Source organism: Ostrea edulis, chromosome 1, assembly GCF_947568905.1.
Source record: "Ostrea edulis chromosome 1, xbOstEdul1.1, whole genome shotgun sequence".
In the NCBI taxonomy this organism is placed as follows: Eukaryota; Metazoa; Mollusca; class Bivalvia; order Ostreida; family Ostreidae; genus Ostrea; species Ostrea edulis.
This window is the reverse complement of record NC_079164.1, coordinates 89,557,193-89,576,398: the sequence shown is the minus strand read 5'-3', so window position 1 is coordinate 89,576,398 and position 19,206 is coordinate 89,557,193. Positions and strand designations below refer to the sequence as shown.

General features: G+C 33.1%; 1 protein-coding gene across 16 annotated transcripts in view; it reads right to left on the bottom strand.

Moving 5' to 3' along the window:
* Positions 1–19,206, bottom strand: part of LOC125675218 (trichohyalin-like) — an 86,660-nt gene that overhangs the window by 62,948 nt on the left and 4,506 nt on the right. For 10 of the 16 annotated variants that reach the window (XM_048912786.2, XM_048912821.2, XM_048912746.2 and 7 more), the window contains exons 2-10: positions 13,822–13,900; positions 11,876–11,994; positions 11,475–11,568; positions 11,165–11,284; positions 9,458–9,484; positions 7,054–7,146; positions 4,243–4,350; positions 929–1,036; positions 97–174 (exon numbers count right to left, since the gene is read on the bottom strand). In XM_048912786.2, coding sequence (XP_048768743.2) covers positions 97–174; positions 929–1,036; positions 4,243–4,350; positions 7,054–7,146; positions 9,458–9,484; positions 11,165–11,284; positions 11,475–11,568; positions 11,876–11,994; positions 13,822–13,891 — 817 coding nt within the window. In that variant the 5' untranslated portion in view covers positions 13,892–13,900. Of the gene's footprint in view, positions 1–96; positions 175–928; positions 1,037–4,242; positions 4,351–7,053; positions 7,147–7,513; positions 7,687–9,457; positions 9,485–10,243; positions 10,270–11,164; positions 11,285–11,474; positions 11,569–11,875; positions 11,995–13,821; positions 13,901–19,206 lie in introns of those variants that run through there. The other 6 variants (XM_048912768.2, XM_048912803.2, XM_056165202.1 and 3 more) reach the window with 6 other exon arrangements.

The following is a 19,206-nucleotide window of genomic DNA, read 5'->3' as shown; positions in this document are numbered from 1 at the left end:
GAAAACTCTTTCAGCCTAAAGAGTGATTTGATATTGCAGTTGAATGAGAAGTACAAGGTGGTTGTCCTTCACTCTAAGATGAATGATAATAATTACCCAGAGTTTTGGTTTGCAGATTCAGTTTTGGTGTTGTCACACTTCCAGGTTCCTCTGTCACATCAGATAATCTGGAACCTACAGAAAATTTCAAGGTCAACGCATATACAAAAAATACCGTATAGGTAATATCTACTTAAACCCCATCCAATCACCTAAAATATTAGTCCCAAAGAACAACCATGATGGAGAGATGCATAGTGTTTGGATGGAAAGAAAGGTTGATAAAAGTATGGCTGATGCATGTACAGGTGCACAAAGTGCAAAGCTCTATACTGGTGGAATGTGTGTACTAAAATGTGCAGTGTTCGTTAACTACAACGAGACTAGAAGAGTCCCTATCATTTAACTGTAATTCATGATGATCAACAAAAAATAAAAATTCAAAAATACATGTATAAATCTGGTTCTTCAAATTCGTTCTGATATTCCAATTGTAGATGTAACAAAACACTATCTTGATGGATTGCCATTGGAGTATAATTATAATGTTCTGAGGACAGATGCCAAAAAGTAACTTTTTGATTGCATCTACCACTTACAACCTTTTATTTCTTATTACAACTTCAAAATATAAGTTCAACAAAGTTAGAAAAAAATCAAAATGCTGCTTATCCCTTTTTTTCCTGTTAACAAAAACCCAAAACCTCTGTAGATCACACACTGTACTATATACATATACCGATCAATAAACACATGTCTACCCACTCAATATTTTGTACTTTCTGTTTATAGGGTTAAAAACTTCAGCACACAACATGTTATCAACAACAGAACACAATATTACAGGTCACTGGGTAAAACACCTTTTGTTAATGTAATCACAGCACACCTGTATTAGGGGGTGGATCAACAACATAACTCAGGGGTGGAGGTAAACTTTCATCAAAAGAATCATCCAATCTATCATCATCAGACAGTACCAGAGTTGATGAGTCATCTGCAGGGTGAAACTTGCAAGATTAATCACCATTTACATTAAGTTGTATTAAAATCAAAATGAAAATGTCTATTAATTGATTTTGTAGTTTCTTTAGTTATCAAAATTAACAAATATATAGTTTGTAAATATAACAGCAGTACAAAAAATAAAAAAAAATATACATTGAATAAAAATTGTTGCCATAATTTGATTTACAATTAAATTAAATGAAAAAATGACAACAAATTCAGAGAATTTTCCTGTAGGTTTTGCAAAACATGTAAAACAAATTGCCCACAGGCCACATCTCTCACCTGAGTCACCCTGGTCCTGCTGTTAAACAGCTGTTATAATTTTTAAAGATTTTTTTCAATTTTCATATCCATGAATTTTTTTACCCCAAATTGAGCCCCCAACCTAGCACCAAAGGGTCATAATATAACCCTGATGCAAGGTCACAATCTGAAAAATTATAGGAATAAATGTAAGGTCTTGTTATAAGGAATCTCCCTCTTGTTCTCCCTCTCTCTCTCTCTCTCTCTCTCTCTCTCTCTCTCTCTCTCTCTCTCTATGGAAGGCCTGTCTTAATCAGTTCAGGAGATATTGCTTAGGATAGGTTTTCTTAGGTCAAACTCCCAAGGTAACTAGGTTAAAAACTTAGGTACAAAAAGAAAGGTCTTGTAACAAGGAATGCTCATTTAAAATATGAGGGCCCAGTCACTCACAATTGAAGGTTATGCAGAAAGTTAAAGTATCAGACAGAGAGACAGACAGGACAAAAACAATATGTCCTCCACTAGTCAAACGGGAAAGGGGACATAAAAAAAATTGAATCCATACAAACTAAGATATTTAACTTAAATGTTTGCATTTCGATATCATTTAGTGTGCCCTGTTACTCTTGAATAGAATTTGTTTTAATTAATGCCCTGCATATTCCCATATAAAGCTTTGATCTCCTGTTGTGGCCTTGCCCTACTCTCTGGGGCCCCTGAATTCAACAAACTTGAATTTTATCTATGTAAATGCTTGCACATCAATATGACTATGTCCTGCTGTTGTTGAGAAGAAGATTTAAAAAAAAATAAAAATTGAATTCTCACATATATAGTTGAACAAAAAAAATTGAATCCATACAAACTAAGATATTTAACTTAAATGTTTGCATTTCGATATCATTTAGTGTGCCCTGTTACTCTTGAATAGAATTTGTTTTAATTAATGCCCTGCATATTCCCATATAAAGCTTTGATCTCCTGTTGTGGCCTTGCCCTACTCTCTGGGGCCCCTGAATTCAACAAACTTGAATTTTATCTATGTAAATGCTTGCACATCAATATGACTATGTCCTGCTGTTGTTGAGAAGAAGATTTAAAAAAAAATAAAAATTGAATTCTCACATATATAGTTGAACAAATTTGAATCTGCACTACATATGCATCCTATCATGGCTCTGCTATTGTTGAGAAGATTTTTAATGTTAACATTTTGAACCCCTATTGTAGCCCCATCCTACCCCTTGGGGTCATGATTTGAACAAACTTCAATCTGCATTATCTGGGGATGCTTGCATATGTAACAAGAAGGGAGAAAATGCAATGGACCAGACTGGGATTCAAACCCCTGCCCCCCAAATTTCTATTCAGGTGCTCCACCAACTGATTTATCTGGCCACCAGCAATTGAATGGGCTATGATTTGAACAAACTTGAATCTACACTATGTCAGGAAGCTTTAATGTAAATTTCAACATTATGTCCCAGTGTTTCTTGAGAAGATCATTTTGAATGACCTCACCCTAATGTAAATTTCAACTATTATGACCCAGTGTTTCTTGAGAAGAAGATCATTTTGAATGACCTCACCCTATTTTTGCCTTTTCTTAATTATCTCCCCTTTGAAGGGGGTGTGATCCTTTATTTGAACAATCTTGAATTCCCTTCACCCAAGAATGATTTGTGCAAAATTAGATTGAAATTGGTCCAGTGGTTGTGAAGAAGATGAAAATGTGAAAAGTTCACTCCGCTGCCGATAACAACAGACGCTGGACAAACTTTGATCAGAAAAGCTCACTTGAACCTTTGGCTCAGGCGAGCTAAAAGTATAACAAACAAAATTTCATTATTTTTACCAAAAAAAAAAAAGAAAATATATAAAATAAAGCATTTGCAATCTGAGATATGTATACTATAGCTATTTAGATACTGCTGCTACCATCCTAAAGTTTTATAGTTAATAAACATCAAGTTACATACAGTCTAAATAATGTGTACATGTATGTTAAATATCATTGAGAGATTATAAGGGAATTATACTGAAGTTTGAATGCAAGTTAAGGTTAAGACACGGTAGGAGTATTATAATTATTGGACGGAAATACATTATTGACAGAGTGAGAAAGCATGCAATATAACCATGTATTCAGACCATCATACCCAACAAAGATGAAACAAACAGCTGAATGTATCATAAATATATCAAGAAAATGACGTCTCTTATTCACAGACGGCGACATATCTTGTTTAACATCCAACAGTTAACGAACAAACTAATTTAACGATCAATGTAAAAATATACACAGAAATTTAAAAAAAAAAATTAAATTCAAGTAATACAAATGGCATTGCATATATATTGTAATGTGAAGTATGTTTGATGCTTGAACAACAGTGGAGATACAACAGAAGTTGGTTTCATGCTTAAAATTGTGAAAGCATGCAAGAGTATATGCCCAATAGAAATGCAGAGATACAAGTAAAGTCTGTCTACAATTAAATGTTAAAAGTTCATTCATTATTTCACTATATTATGAGCATCAATTTACATAAATACTGTGAAATCATTAGAATTTGTGGTGGCTCAATTTTCGTGGAATTCGTGGGTACCCCTCACCCACGAATTTACATCTTCAACGAATAAACTTAAACATTCCAGAGTTATCTTTTTTACAAATATATAAATCCATGAAATTACGTCCCCACGAACCCGTAAAAATTCAGCAATCCACGAAAATTGGCCCCCACGAATTTAAATGATTCTACAGTATGCATATTACACTATTAAAGACATTAGAGTATATTCTACTTACCTTATCCAAATTGTTTTAACAATAAGTTAAACTTCCATATTTGAAAAAGCTTTTATTTTTAACTAATACAACTTTAAACCATTTCATTCACTTTATTTCGCAGTTGTCTTCAAAGATTTTCCTTGCCGTGGACTTACCCGAGTTATACACCATAATGCTCCTGAATTTCTTCTCATAGTCCTCTGTGTTGATGGTGTCAGTGTCACTCTGGGGGTAGCTGGCCCTCAGGTGGTCCAGATAATTTCCTGACAAATAACACATGTTCAAATAAATATCCTGACATTCTGTACAACTTCATTGAAGGAATACCTGTATAGTTTGTATACTAGTAATTGGCTGATTATGCAGAAATTATCCCATGATTCCCTTGTTTTTACATGTATATCCCCCATAATATAAATAAACTAGACACTTTTTTTCCTTTACATTTAAGCTTGTAATTCAGCTACATCTGCAGGCTGCCCTGAATAAATTGCAAGTTTAACACCACTTGTGTGAGTAGGTTTCAGTGAAATTACCATTTGTAAAAAACAAATAAATTCAATTCTTATATAAATTTTCAAATCAAGTTTTTACTTTTGACGACAAAATACAGGTTATTCATACAACATGGATCAGAGATGATATTCTATCTGATGGAATAGTTTAAGTTAACTTAGAATTATTCAAACATCTGAAAATAAGGTACAGTATATCTACACTGTTTTCATTTTTAATTTAATAAATGATTTGCTTGAAAATTTTCTTTCTATATATATTTCCTCCCTCCCTCGTAAGTTTTTAATTTTAGACCTGACCTTATAAACACAGAATTCCTTTAAGACAGCTTAGGTTTCTTTTGAGAATCATAAACAATGAAACATAATAGGTTCCTTACTAACAAACACGAATAAATGTAAACATTTCGCTTTAATCATTAATTGCCAGACTGCAGGTGAATTTTGTTTGTTTGTTTGTTTGTTTTATTTCCTACACATCACTGATGGTAAACTTTTTTTTTAAAAATGTGTATAATTTCTTTTCTCCAGAAGTGCATATGTGTAACATTTAAATATGTCAAGCAAAGCATTGAAAATTTCACTTCATGCCAATATACACACACATTCTTTTAAGGTTGTTAGAATGCAGATTTTGAACTATCAATCTGTTTTTTTATCCTCTTGGCAATGTATGTATGGTCTGCCCAAGTTAAACCTGGATCACAATAGGGTGATATAAGACCACATATTTCTTGACCATTACCACAAATCTCCATTCAAATCATATCAAATCAGATTGTAGCCTGTGTCAGAAGTCAAATGTAGTCTGAAGGCATTGCCTTTCTTAAGAGGTCCTTGGGCATAGTAAGGGTTATTAAAGTCCGAGGATTTTTACAAGAACATGTCAATTATGATGTATAGCATATATAATAAAAAAATCATTGAAACATTTCAACCCTTTCCCTAATTTCATGAACTTGGAGCAAATGTGGGCATATAATGTTCATTTCTATCAGATTTCCTAAAGGCTACCTCTGGTATGTTTTCTTTCTAGCTATCCAAACATACTTATGCATCGTTAAAAATCAGATTAATCTTTCAAAATTTAAATGCAAACTGGTCTGGTGAAGAATGTTCAAGCATGTATTATTTTTTAAATTCCTGTTCTATCTGGTCCCACAATGACCCAGACCACAGGGATTATTCAAGTTACATGTAAAATATGTTCCTGTATTTCATTGACATATTAATATAACGATACCATTAGAACCCCCTTAAGGTTTGAGACTTAATTGTTGTAGTGGTAGAAACATGTGCAGATTTGTGGTCTACCAAAATGTTTAACAGATCAAGACCTCTTTATTCATCCATAGACCAAAATGTTGATGCCTTAGAAATCTTTCGTTTGCGCAGACCAAAATGTTGATGTCTTAGAAATCTTTCGTTTGCACATAGACCAAAATGTTGATGTCTTGGAAATCTTTCATTTGCACACATTGAAACAAACTTTTTTAAGAGGGGGAGAAGTAGGGTGTATAATCACTATAAAATCACTAAACATTTTGAATTCAAGTTTTCATTGTCTAATTAAAATTTGGGAAATTCATTTCATGATTTAAAGTAGAGTTTATGGTGATTGACTTTCCACTATTCATAGATAATTTGAACTCATAGCCATGTACATTTTTATGTACATGTATCAACTCAATTGGTGATATTTTTGAATGATGAGGGTATGGACTGCGACAATTAATGCCTGCTTACTTCATGAAGTGTGTATGCTGGCGTGAAGTATTGCAGTTCATACCCTCATGTATTTTCAAAAATGAAACTTATTTCTTATATTAACATTCTACCTTCATTTTTGTTAGAATTCCCAGCCGTTAAAATAGATATACTATATTTATCTGCATTCATACCCACATTGGACACGTTTATGAGGAAATTGCTATTTTTTACAATTTGTAGAGATATCAAAGGCAAAAACGTTGGAAATGTAATTATTACAGCAATACCCCTCCACTCCCCCATCTCAAAACAATTCATATCAAATAAACGAAGATAAATGAAATATAAAGCAAACTGATATCTATTTCAGTTCCTCTTCATAAGTTCCCAATAGCTATAGAAAAGACATGTTGTTAAATGTAAGTAGATGTTTCAAGTAACCTCTCATCACTAATGACCAACATATAACCTGAAGTTGATTTTTTTTAATTTAGAGATTATCCTTTAACACATACACTACCCCAGTGTAGCCAGACTAACTATAATTAACCTTCCTAATCTGAACTGTGGTAGGCAAAGTAGCACCATCCACTTCTTGAGCTTTGTCCATCTTCAGAGTTTTAGACTCTTCATATAACAAAACATCAATACACAATGCCCAAAAGTTCAAGAGATCTTCAGGTCTAATATTTGCTTGCACATGCATTTTATGCTCTGAAATTCTACATATATTTTATGAACCTCTTTTCTTGCGCATGATTTCTTTGAACTTTTCATCCAGTTGCTGAGCGCTGAGGGAATCCAGATCACTGGGGGCGTTCATCTTCTCCTCCCCTGAAAATATTTAAACGGCATCAAGTAACAGAAAAGTCTTATCAAACAAATACAAGAATCTCTTCTTACTAAATACATGTTCAACATACCATGTGATTTAAAATATGCATGTAAAGCTATATAATTTATTCAGAATTCCCTTACGATAATCTGATATTACAGGTTTGATAAAACATTTCCAATCAAACATTCTGGATAAAATAATATGATTTTATGGTCACTGTGACAAATATGCAAATATATCAAGAGTTTCAAAATAATTGAATTTGGGACCAAGTGCCTGAATAGAATATTCAATGTTTGCAATGCATTGCAGTCAAACTAAACTAAAATTAGGAATAATGTAATATAAAGGCTTATAGCATACCTATATTTTGATTGTATCTTACAGAAATAAGCTCCATTTTGTAAAATTTAAACTGTCAACAGAGTAAATCTCCAAGGAAAGTAGAGCAGATTGAAGTCCAATACACTAGAAAAAATCACTCCAATCAGCTATCCAACTTTTAACAAAGAAAATTGTGTATTTGAAACCCCAAATGACATTCTATACATTTCAGTCTTCTGCCAAATACTACTATATTGAAAACATGGACTTCTGTGGCACTCCAATAGATATATTTAAACCTCACTTACAATTATGCAAGCATAAAAATTCACAATGGAACCTATAATCCTTGGCTTATAAGTCTTCAGAAATCACACCTAGTCCATTTCATCGCGTAATTGAATGAGTAGCAAAATTTACACTCTTTTAATTTTGTGTTTGCTTATGCTATCACGCACACAGAGATCCCATGCTCCCTTCTGAACAACAGTGTTTTAAAACAGTGAGTGAGTTCGAAAGAAAACAAATAACTGGCACGTCCATAGGAAGCATTAAACATCCACGAGACAGGTTTAATCACAGTAACAATGTCATTGTATGTAAAGTAGCGTATGTTTACCAAAGATTTAATTTGTCTGTTCAAAAGCCAAGCAAGAGTGCATTTTGATTTTAATTGATTGGCAATTCAATGTTTACATGTAAATAAGAGTGATTCTGGTGGTGCATTTTAAAGTGAACAGCAAATTGAGAATTAATGTATGTTTTTATATATATAACTTTGATTTTGAAATAAAGTTTATTTTGGAATGATACCAAATATTTTGATAGAACTGTTTAGGGTGCAGTCTGGCGACTTCTTTGAATGAAATAACAATCCATCTTTTTAATTAAAAAAAAAAAGTAAATCCCTATATGAAAATGATAAAACACATTAAATGAAAGATTGAAAAAAATTTCAAAAGTATGATATTTTGTCAATTGGCAACAATCCTAATTACAAATTTAGTGTTATTTTGTTGCCAATTTCTTATGTATGTAATGATTAACAGTCAAGATAAACCTTGATCTTAACTTGACCACTATTTTTAGCATGTGTTGAAGCTCATGTTACCATGTTTAAAATGCTACTCATATAATAAGGATGGATGTTTTGTTTCTATCTAAAGTGATGTCATTAGCACTAATGACGCTACACTTTTCTCTTTTTAGATTTAATTAAATTTACATTTGGCCATACTCACTGCGAAATGAGCAATTAAAAAGTAAAATGGTGTTTCAATAGCCTCAATTTCCTGAGATGTAGTTGTTGCAAATTGTCCACTATTTTATTACTGAAAGGTATCAGACTCCCAACACCCCCCAAAATTTTATTCAAAAATTTAATTTAAAGTTATTTGATACAGAACTTGGTATCAAATAAAAGATAAGTAACATACAAAAATACTCACCAAAAGAAATTTCAAATTAATTAGACAAATTAGAAATATTTGTCACGTATTTCAACATTAGTTCCTATGAGAAAAATACATTTCTTACATTATAAAACTATAATCAAATGAAATATAATTTCCAAAGAAAGCTCATGTCGTTGATAAAAAAAAGAAGCTTATATTATCATGGTCTTTCAATATATGCAAAGAATAGTAAAGGTCACTAAATAAAGTATAAAGATATTTCATTTTATCTACATTTCTAAAAGGGGAGGTAAGTTAAACAAAAATTTGAATTCCTATAAACAGAACTAGACATCATCTACTATTCTGCCATGTCTGTCACACTGAAAGATAAGCACTTTATTTTCCCACAAGATTTAATGCTACAGATATTGGGAAGATTAATGCTTTTACAGATCAGATACCTTTCAGTACAGTTCATTTTGAGTCGCTAATCATTGTTTATACTCCTATAACGAAAGACCAATGGGCCTTATAATGGTCACCTGAATATGCACATTCTTTTGGTCTTTAGAAATTATTGAGTTACCTGTGTGCTTTGGGTGCCACCATATAACTGAAAAATTGTTGAGTGTGGCAGAAAACATCAATCAATCAATCTCCATTTTCGTACTTTATAGTACTAGATGATACATAATTATATTGGTATTAAACTATCACACACAACTGATATTTAGAATTCTTTCATAGGAGAATAAGTTTTTATCACATCACTGTGAAATGATATTTTCTATTTGAGTTCTATTTGAGCAAACTAATTTTTATCATTTTCAAAAAGGGTTCATTGCTCATTATATAATCATGCAAACAATATGCCTGTTTGATATCCAGTGGTAAAGAATATTTTCTTGAAAACATTACATTTTCAACATATGATCAACAAAAGCCCCCCAATTTTCGTTGAAGGCTCAATGTTCATTAATATCCTGCAAAAATTTTGCCGCCTCGATATCCAAAAGTAAAGAAAAAGATTTTCTACAAAATGATGCATTTTCAACATATGACCAACTTAGCCCACTCCAGGAGCCTGAACCCTGAACCCAGGGGTCATGAATTTCATAGTTTTGGTAATGGGCTCATTGTTCATTATAATTATGCCAACAGTCTGACTACTTGATGTCTTGAAGTAAAGAAGATTTACTACGTATGATATTATGCATTTTCAATATATGACTATCTTAGCCCAATCCTAGGGCATGAACCCTAAACCCAAGGGTAAGAATTGCAATTTTGGTAAGAGACAATCACTTATTATAATCATGGCAATAGTTTGGCTGCTTGATGTCCAGAATTAAAGAAGATTTTGGAATATTACATCAAATTTGATGGATTTGACCACACCCCTCAGGCCCCAAGGAGGAAGAATTCATGAAATTCAGAAGTTTTGTTCCTCATGACCCTTAGATGATATTCACCAGAAATTGGTTGAAATTGGTTGAGCCATTCCAGAGAAGAATCTGAAAATGTTCAGAAGTTTACAACAGATGCATGATGGATGACAAACGACAGTGGACAAAAAAATGAGCAATAACTAGGTCACCTGAGTCACTCAGATCTAAAATTTGAAAAGGTATATATCATAATACATACTGTATTCTTGGTAAATAGTCCAGTCATGATGTGCAACTAATTTTTATGTGATTTGTGTAACTAATTTTCTTGTGATTTATTCCTGTGTTATAATGTAAAAAAATATTTTTCTGAATCAGTTCCAACTTTAGCAGAGATATTTTTTTCTTCAGTTTAAATGAATAATGGTTGGTTATCATTTTACTAACACTTCATTGAATTTATATGAAGGAAAATATAAAGACTTTGTCCTTTATTTATGGAACATGAAGTCAGTAATCCTGGGAATAAGCTCGCTATATAAATGTATCAATGGGTAGACACTATCAAATGGACAAACATAGTGATTTATACCATAGGGCTCCTGCATCTTTAATGCAAGACTATAATTATACATTTACATTGTGTTTTCTCCTTATCAACTGTTTTAAAGTTACGAGTTCATATGTTAATGATGCTTAAAACTTTAAACTTTTTCGTTGATTAAAAAATCATTTTACTACCTGTTTTTGTTGTCACTGTTTGGGGTCACTAGTATTGTAGGACATAATCTAATGTACGCCATTTTATTTTCCCACAATGCAGGTGACTGTCATATCCCCAATAATGTCAACAAAACCACACTTCAAGTTCATTGTTTGAACACAGCCACAACAGAACTGCTCACCATCAGTGCCGCCTGCAGCATCACTGTAGATTTCTGCTGTACCGACAATGTGTGGACTCCTCGAAATATCTAATCCTGATGAAGGTGGTTCCAGTACTTTTCTATACCTCTCTGGGGTCTCTGAAAATTAACAATTATGTAATATTAAATACATATAATGACTGCACTTTTGAAGATAAAGGGAGAGGGAGAGAGAGAAGGAGGGAAGATAAAGGGAGAGGGAGAGAGAGAAGGAGGGAAGATAAAGGGAGAGGGAGAGAGATGAGGAGGGAAGATAAAGGGAGAAGGAGAGAGAGAAGGAGGGACTCACCCGATTTCTCTTGTTGACTCCCCATCAACTCATCATACTTTGAGGATTGTGGCTTATCTCCCTTTGAACTTCGTTGTGAACCATTGTAGCTTTTCTGCCAAAAAAAAGTGATCAGAATGTTCACTGCCAAAATAAAGTGATCAGAATGTTCACTGCCTACGAAAATGTGATCAGAATGTTCACTGCCTACGAAAATGTGATCAGAATGTTCACTGCCTACGAAAATGGCTGATATTATCTACACAATCTACCTGTCCTTTATTATGGATCAAATACTACTATGATAAAATTTTGTTTGTATGAAGCCTAAAGAATTTGAAAGTTCATGAAAGACTACTGTAAGTACTAAATTGAAATACTGAACATTTAGAATAACCTCCCAGACAACATCATTATCATACCATGGAGGACAACTCTGAGTCTATTTTGTCCAGCACTGCATTAACAGGATCATACTTCTTTGGGAAGTTTTTATTACCATTCCTTGCAGTACCTGGATCATTTTCCGGGTCAGAAAATCCTACAACAGAAAACAATGCATTCAATAAGGCAGACACCCCCCTTCCAAAATAAAAAAAAAAGAGAGAGACCACAACAAGTACAAATTGTAAACAGAGCTGTCTTAATGGGACTAATACCCCCACATGGCACATTGCATGGTGGGAAATAGTGAATTAATTGTGCTCATTGAAAAATAAATAGTCTTCAAGATATGCTCAAATTTCAATCAAAACAGCGGATGTAAAACTTCTTTATTCATTTAAGATATACACATAGTTTTAATCAAATCTGTTCATCAGTGTTATGGAAATACTCTGGACAAATCATGTCTACAGACAGATGGACAGACTGACAAGGTAATTCCAGTATACCCCCCACCCCCCAAAAAAAGGTTTGCAGGGGCCTAGGGATATGAAAAATACATCAATACTTTTATCAAAATCAGAGGTAAAAAAAAGCAACTGCCTATTATAATTTTAAATTTGTTATTGGTAACAGTTGTTAATTAAGTGGTCATATATGCAATATATGCCATCTGAATTACATCTAATTTGTGTAAAATAAATGTCCCTAATAAGTGTTTAAAATTTTGGAAATCTGTTTTATAGACAATCTCTCTAACTGGCCTTAAAATCATGCAGTTCTGCATTCCTCCCTATAAACAAATTTTCTCAAATGAGATTTCTATCATGCAATAGTAATACCAAACATCTGCACATTTTGTCACATGCAAAAGTGTGATTGAAACATGATATCGATTGTCATTAATACAAAACTCTAGTTGTTCAAAAACGAAAAATCCTTTCATTCAGATTGACAAAAGATAACTTGTCAATAAGTTCATTTATCTAAAGTTATTTTATATACATGCTAAGCTTGACAAATTTGATACCAGCCATAGCAGCCAAGGTTTTAATAGCTTGCTGTAAATATCTCTTTAGTATCCAGTACCATGGTTTGCTACACCGGGTGATTTACTTTTAGTTACTACAGTGTCTACAAAGATCTACCATGCTCTCTCTATAGGAGAGTAAGACACATTTAAAAATCAATTACACAAACTGACAAAGATTGATCACCTGAAATCAAACATGTGCATATAATCACCAAAAGTCTGAGGAGAGAATGTACATTTACTATGTAGAGCACTGGCCCCAGGACCGTGAAACATCTCTAAATTTAAGTTCAGATTAGTATATACTGCACTGAAATTGTGCAGTACACTGTACTTAAATAATCAAAAATAAAAATTTTTATAGGACATTATCATCACATAGCTTCTGATAAAAAAGAGTTCAGTTTTACAGTTAAGCATTCTATAGGTGATAAATCCTGGCTTTGGTTTAAGTCCATTTCATGATCCCATGAATTTATCTATGAATTTTATTAAGTGAAGGGAAATTCTTTGTGCTTAACAAGTTACACTTCTTTTTAATGAATAATATTACTTGGTTGTTGTGGGCACTGGATTTTCATTTCTGTATTCCAGTTCATCAGTAATTTCTACACCTTATGAGATAAAGACAGGACTTTCCATTATTGGAGACTTAGTTACTTCAATCTGGAACTATGGTACAAAATGTTTTTCCAAATTACCTCAAGCAAAATCAAAAGTTCAAATGAAGCACATACTACTGGAAAGAGCCTTGGTCCCATATTCAATTCACATCCTCAAGAGAGACTCTGCAGCTAAAGACTTAAAGCCTGGCTTGACCATAGCATGTTTTAGAGCAGATCTTTACTTATAGATCCCGATTTCAACAGCAGCATGTATAGAGCATGCTTCCACTTACCGGTGTTAGATCCCGATTTGACAGCATCATGTACAAATCATGCTTCCACTTACCGGTGTTAGATCCCGATTTGACAGCATCATCACTCCAGTCCCCAGACCCACTCACTGATATGCCATTCATTTTGACATGCTGAAAATGTCAAATAAAAAAATTAATGTAATATAATGTCACATAAATGTTTCTTGATACTCTATTTAAAAAAGTGCTTTATTGAAGTAAATTTGGTTTAATGAAGAACACTTTTTATGAAATGAATTCCATTTTGCAATAAGATAACTGTATGTCAATGAAATCCAAACTTAAAGAAAGTTCCACTAAAGGGGTTCAATATTTCACTGTAAACATATGATACTAGGCTCAGGTAGAGTGACAGATGTCCAATGCCTAATGGTTTTCTATCAATATCTAGCATACAACAATTGTTCTTTGTAGATTATAAAAATTGAACATCAAACACACAGCTAATGTAATGTCACTATTTATCGACTGGAGCATAGATTTGTTTTACTCCCTTGTCAGATGTGAGTGAAACAAGACACCCCATGTGCAGTGCCAAGGTCTCCAGTGCTACTGTCTCCTGCTGTTCCCATAACTTACCATTCTACAGTCCTATCTAAAGAGCCCGGTGTACCTTTACAGTACAGAGGAGAATGAAACCATGCTGTGTAAAATCAACCTTTGATTACCTGACAGATCAAAGGAAAAGTTGACTTATAGTCTTCTTACAGACTCCATACACTAATCTGTATAGGTACACAGTACTACCTAATCACTCTCAATGGATTACCAGAACAAAGCCACTACACGATATACATCCTAATGCACCTGAATGCTGACGCTCAAAAAACCCCAATAAACAATACAATTAGAACCGGCATATATTCAATTGGGTATCATCATATTCCTTTTACAGATGCTAATCCACTCCTAGAGCAAAACAACATGATTTTACAGAACTAAAACTCTTACCCAATAACTCATGTAAGCCCCATCATGAATTCTTTTTGCTCAACTATCCATATAAATGCAGCTTATCGAACTCTTTCTTGAAAAACTTCTGTTTACAGAGTTTTAAAATTTTAAATGTTACAGATCCTCAATTGTATACAAATTGCAGATAAATGTGTCTCGCGGACCATTAAGAAAAACGACAAGTTTTAACAACTCCAATTTAACACTCATTATGCCTGATATAGGAAGACACTCCAAGACAAAAAGTTTTACAGTGTCATGGCACATTGCACCCATTACTGAAAACTATAGGCATGACCTTCACCAAAACATTCAAACAGAAAATTAGCTGCTATTTTTCTGGCAAGAACTAACTTGAAATTTTTGTTTTTGGATAATTGATGAGTTTAATATTGTTACACCAGACAAATAGAAAACCTAACAATCTATAAAACTAATGCCTTTCTAGAGTCTTTGGTGCCTGACATTCCAATGTAAAATCGACTACACCTATAACTATAACAATTTTCAGATTTAAACTTGTGAAAAGGTTATTGACCCTTCATCAACTATTAACAACTGGGTTTTTTTTTCAGAGCCTGACTAAAGTAAAAATGAAATAGTAACTAAATCATTGATTCTCGATACAAAGATCAAACAGCGCATCATCCATCCCGCCCGTACTACGACATTCAAATAATCCGACTTATGACAGAGATGATTGACAATATAAGAAGACACTTCACACTTGACCTTCCTGTACTCCCTAGATCACTGGAAATAATCTGAAATGAATAATGCTAGCTTCTCCTCTCCTTCCAAAGAATGACAGCAGACTGACAACTACAGTCTACACCGAATATATCGAAAGTCAGGGGACCGACCTGAATTGTTCATTATATTCAAAGTTCATTATAACTGATGCTGAAATATATAAATATTACTGGGGATATATTTTTACTTCGATGTAACAAACAGTTTAATGATATAAGCAATGGAGCAGACTGAACATCCCAAACATTGAATGTGGAATGCTTATCTTCGTGTGTCTCACTGTACGAGTAATGGAGGGGACAAGGGAGATCTATACACAACCAGTAAGGTTTAAAATGCAAGTGAATCATCTTCATTTGGTTGCTCTAATAAAATCTCTTACCTACAAGGGTGCACAGTGAAAATGATTGCAAGAAAACACTAATGGTGTATGTGGCACCTAAATGATATAGTAGTGGGAATTCTACACCTATCTCCCTTTCATTAATTATTAAAAGGAAAAAAAATCTAAACGTTTCACACCTGTTATCAGTATTACGTGAAATTTGTATCAATCCATGACAGTTGCTGTTTATCTATACCCTTTGCATAGTTTGAATGACAAAAGGACCCGAGTTTCAACAATATACATACAAAGAATAGGTTTAAGACTGTTTGATTTCTCTGAAATTCAGTGATTTAAATGTTGAAATTGTCATAATTACATTTCCCAAAAACCAATTCTTCTTATAGAATATGGCATCACAAAAAATAGCACTTTCCTTGAAAACTGTCAACATTTCAGACCCCAGTCTGTTATTTAAATGGAAATCACACGTCAGGTACATTGATCAAAACTAGATTCTAAATGTATCTGTATATCACCCAGATCTCATCATGATCAACACATATGTGGTCTAATACTTTCTCAAGCCAAATAGGACTCAGCTAACAAGATATGGTCATTTAAAAGAAAATGCCAGGAAATTCATATATATGATCAAAAATTCATAATTCACAGCTAAAATCATAACTAGTTTTACAAATCTTACCTATTTCCAAACAACAAAATGCAAAGTTTCCTTATAAAACGTAAACTTAAGAAAATACATTTAGAAAATTCTGCTGAAAATTTTTGCATCACTGCATGTAAGCAATGATTTTAAAGTACCTAAAGGTATGCATGCATGTATGTTGATTGAATTCATTGAAAACTTTAATGTCAACATCAATTGAAAAATTGATACCAACCAAGTTTACACACCCTGGTGCTAAAACTATTAGTATCGGACATTTGTTAAACCTTTATTTAAACAAGTTATCAAACCTGCATTCTGACTGTATGGGACAGTGGGGAAAATAGTTATCTTTACCAAAATGGAAAATGGTTGAAAGTCTTCAACAAGAAAAATGTATTGTACATTAAACTCTTTTAGTAATTTAGTGAAACATTATGCATCTCTGCATGTACTAGCATGACTTAGTTCAATCTCTGCATGCCAACTGCATTCCAGTACAATTAGTGAAATTCAGAATTTTCCATAAATCATGAACAAGAGGCCCACAGGCCTGAATACTGAATACTAGTGAAAAAGTATAACTACTTCTATGTGTTATGAAATCTAGAAAAAAAAAATCCTGTTCTGAATATCTAAGCTAAATTCTAATGTTCCGCAACAATGTAAAACAAGATGTGTTTTTAAAACTTCAATGCCCTCAAAAGTGCATACACTTAAAAGGCTTTAAATAATATTTGTATTAACAAAAAACATCAAAAGATATGACTAATATGGACTCATCCTAAAGTCATAACCTTGGATTCTACCCCAGGGATCATGAAATTTACATTTTGGTAGTGGCTTTCCTGCTCTACATCACTATGCATTTAGTTTTTCTTACACGTGTGTGGTTCTTGAGAAGATTTTTGAAAATTGGTCAATTTTGGGCAGTTTTTGCCCTGCCCCTAGGGCCCAGGGGTGCTGGAGTCTTGACATTTACAATTTATGTCCCCCTTGTCCCAATGATGCTTCATACCAAATTTGAAAAGAATTGGAATGGTAGTTATCAAGAAGAAGTTAATAAAAATGTTCAATTGTTAACAAACAACGAGGGACAACAACCAATTGCAAAAGGTCACCTGAGTTTACTCAGATGACCTAAAAATACACAGCTAACTGCATGACCAGTGCTTACATGTAAGAAAACCAAAATAATGTGATATTCACAAAACAGTAACTTTTATTATCAATGCAGAAAATTGGCAATCATCACCGACAAACAAGAGCATGCAATTTTTTCCATTAAATTAGATTTACGAGCATTTGCCGTGAAAATTTTAAAAACCACATTTCACAGTCAAAACAACCATGCATATGGAACTTTAACTATATTAAAGTTCAAATTTTTTTCGTCTTTTAAATTAACTTTAAATGCTATTCAAAAGAGCAACTGTGTTCGAATTCATCTCTATTGAAGCTAAATAAGTTCCTTATTCTGAATGTCAATATTTTGTGAAATTCAAGTACTGCACATCTTTAAACCAGGTAATTTAAAGATACGCTGTCAATACAATATTACAAAGAAAACCAAATATTTATTCTGAGATGGCAACTGGGGATTACACAAATCACTTTAAGTGCCCTCTGAAACATTTTTTTTTTTTTGCCATTTAAAAATATATAATGTGTACATTATTTCACCATGTTATTATCAAAATCACATATTGAAGTATATATCCACAAATGCTTTTTAAATAAGTGATAATTTCCACAATCTTGACCACTGTTCAATGCTCTTTGATCTCCAGAGGTATTGAAACAATCATGATATTTGTTGCAGACTAAAGGCCTACAGAATTAATTCACTGTAACTCTGAAAGTTGCAGAACCTGTGAGCTACCCTAATAATCAGTAAGACCAAATGATTCTAAGCCAAGAAATTGCCCATATTGTATCAAGCCATATATAGGTTTTATGTTTTTGATGTTAGGGGTATCATGCTACTGGGACTTCAGGCCTTGATCGGACTTGAAAAAGAGTTCAACGCAAAGTGGTGTTTCATTGTACTCTGCCAATTAAAGTAAACACTCCAATACTAAAACTGCTAACTTCAATATTCCCCATGAGGTCCAATTCCACTGTCATTTTAAATGGAATTATCTGTTATACACTGCTAGCATTGTGATATCAATTATCCCAACCTTTACACCAAGTGATGCATAATGAAACCAACAACTATACTATACATTAAAAAAAATATTAATAGATCTATAAATGAAATCATGGTATGTTCATTATAATACCATTATTCCTATAAATTTAAAGAGCACAAGTCATTACCTATGCAAGATTTTTGGAGCGATACTTTGCATCAGTTAATGAGATTATCAGGGACCCAATGAACCAATTTCGCAAACTCTCTTTGCAAATCAACGTGGTTTTGAAATTAAATGTTAAGGTAACATTACAACACTTTAAAATGTCAGTATCGCTCCCATGATATCGAAGGTCCCATTCAATTTCACAATTTCATCATGAAAATACCAGTGACTGGTAGATGTGCTAAACCTTAGCTTGAAGATAAAAAATAAAATGGAAAGCAGAGGGTGGTCATGCAGGATGCAGACACACAGTTAGGTCCCTCTGTAGCAGCAACACACAATTAATAAAACTACCCTTATTGCTTATCATAAATATTCAAATACCAGTATATTTCCAAAATAATATTTTATA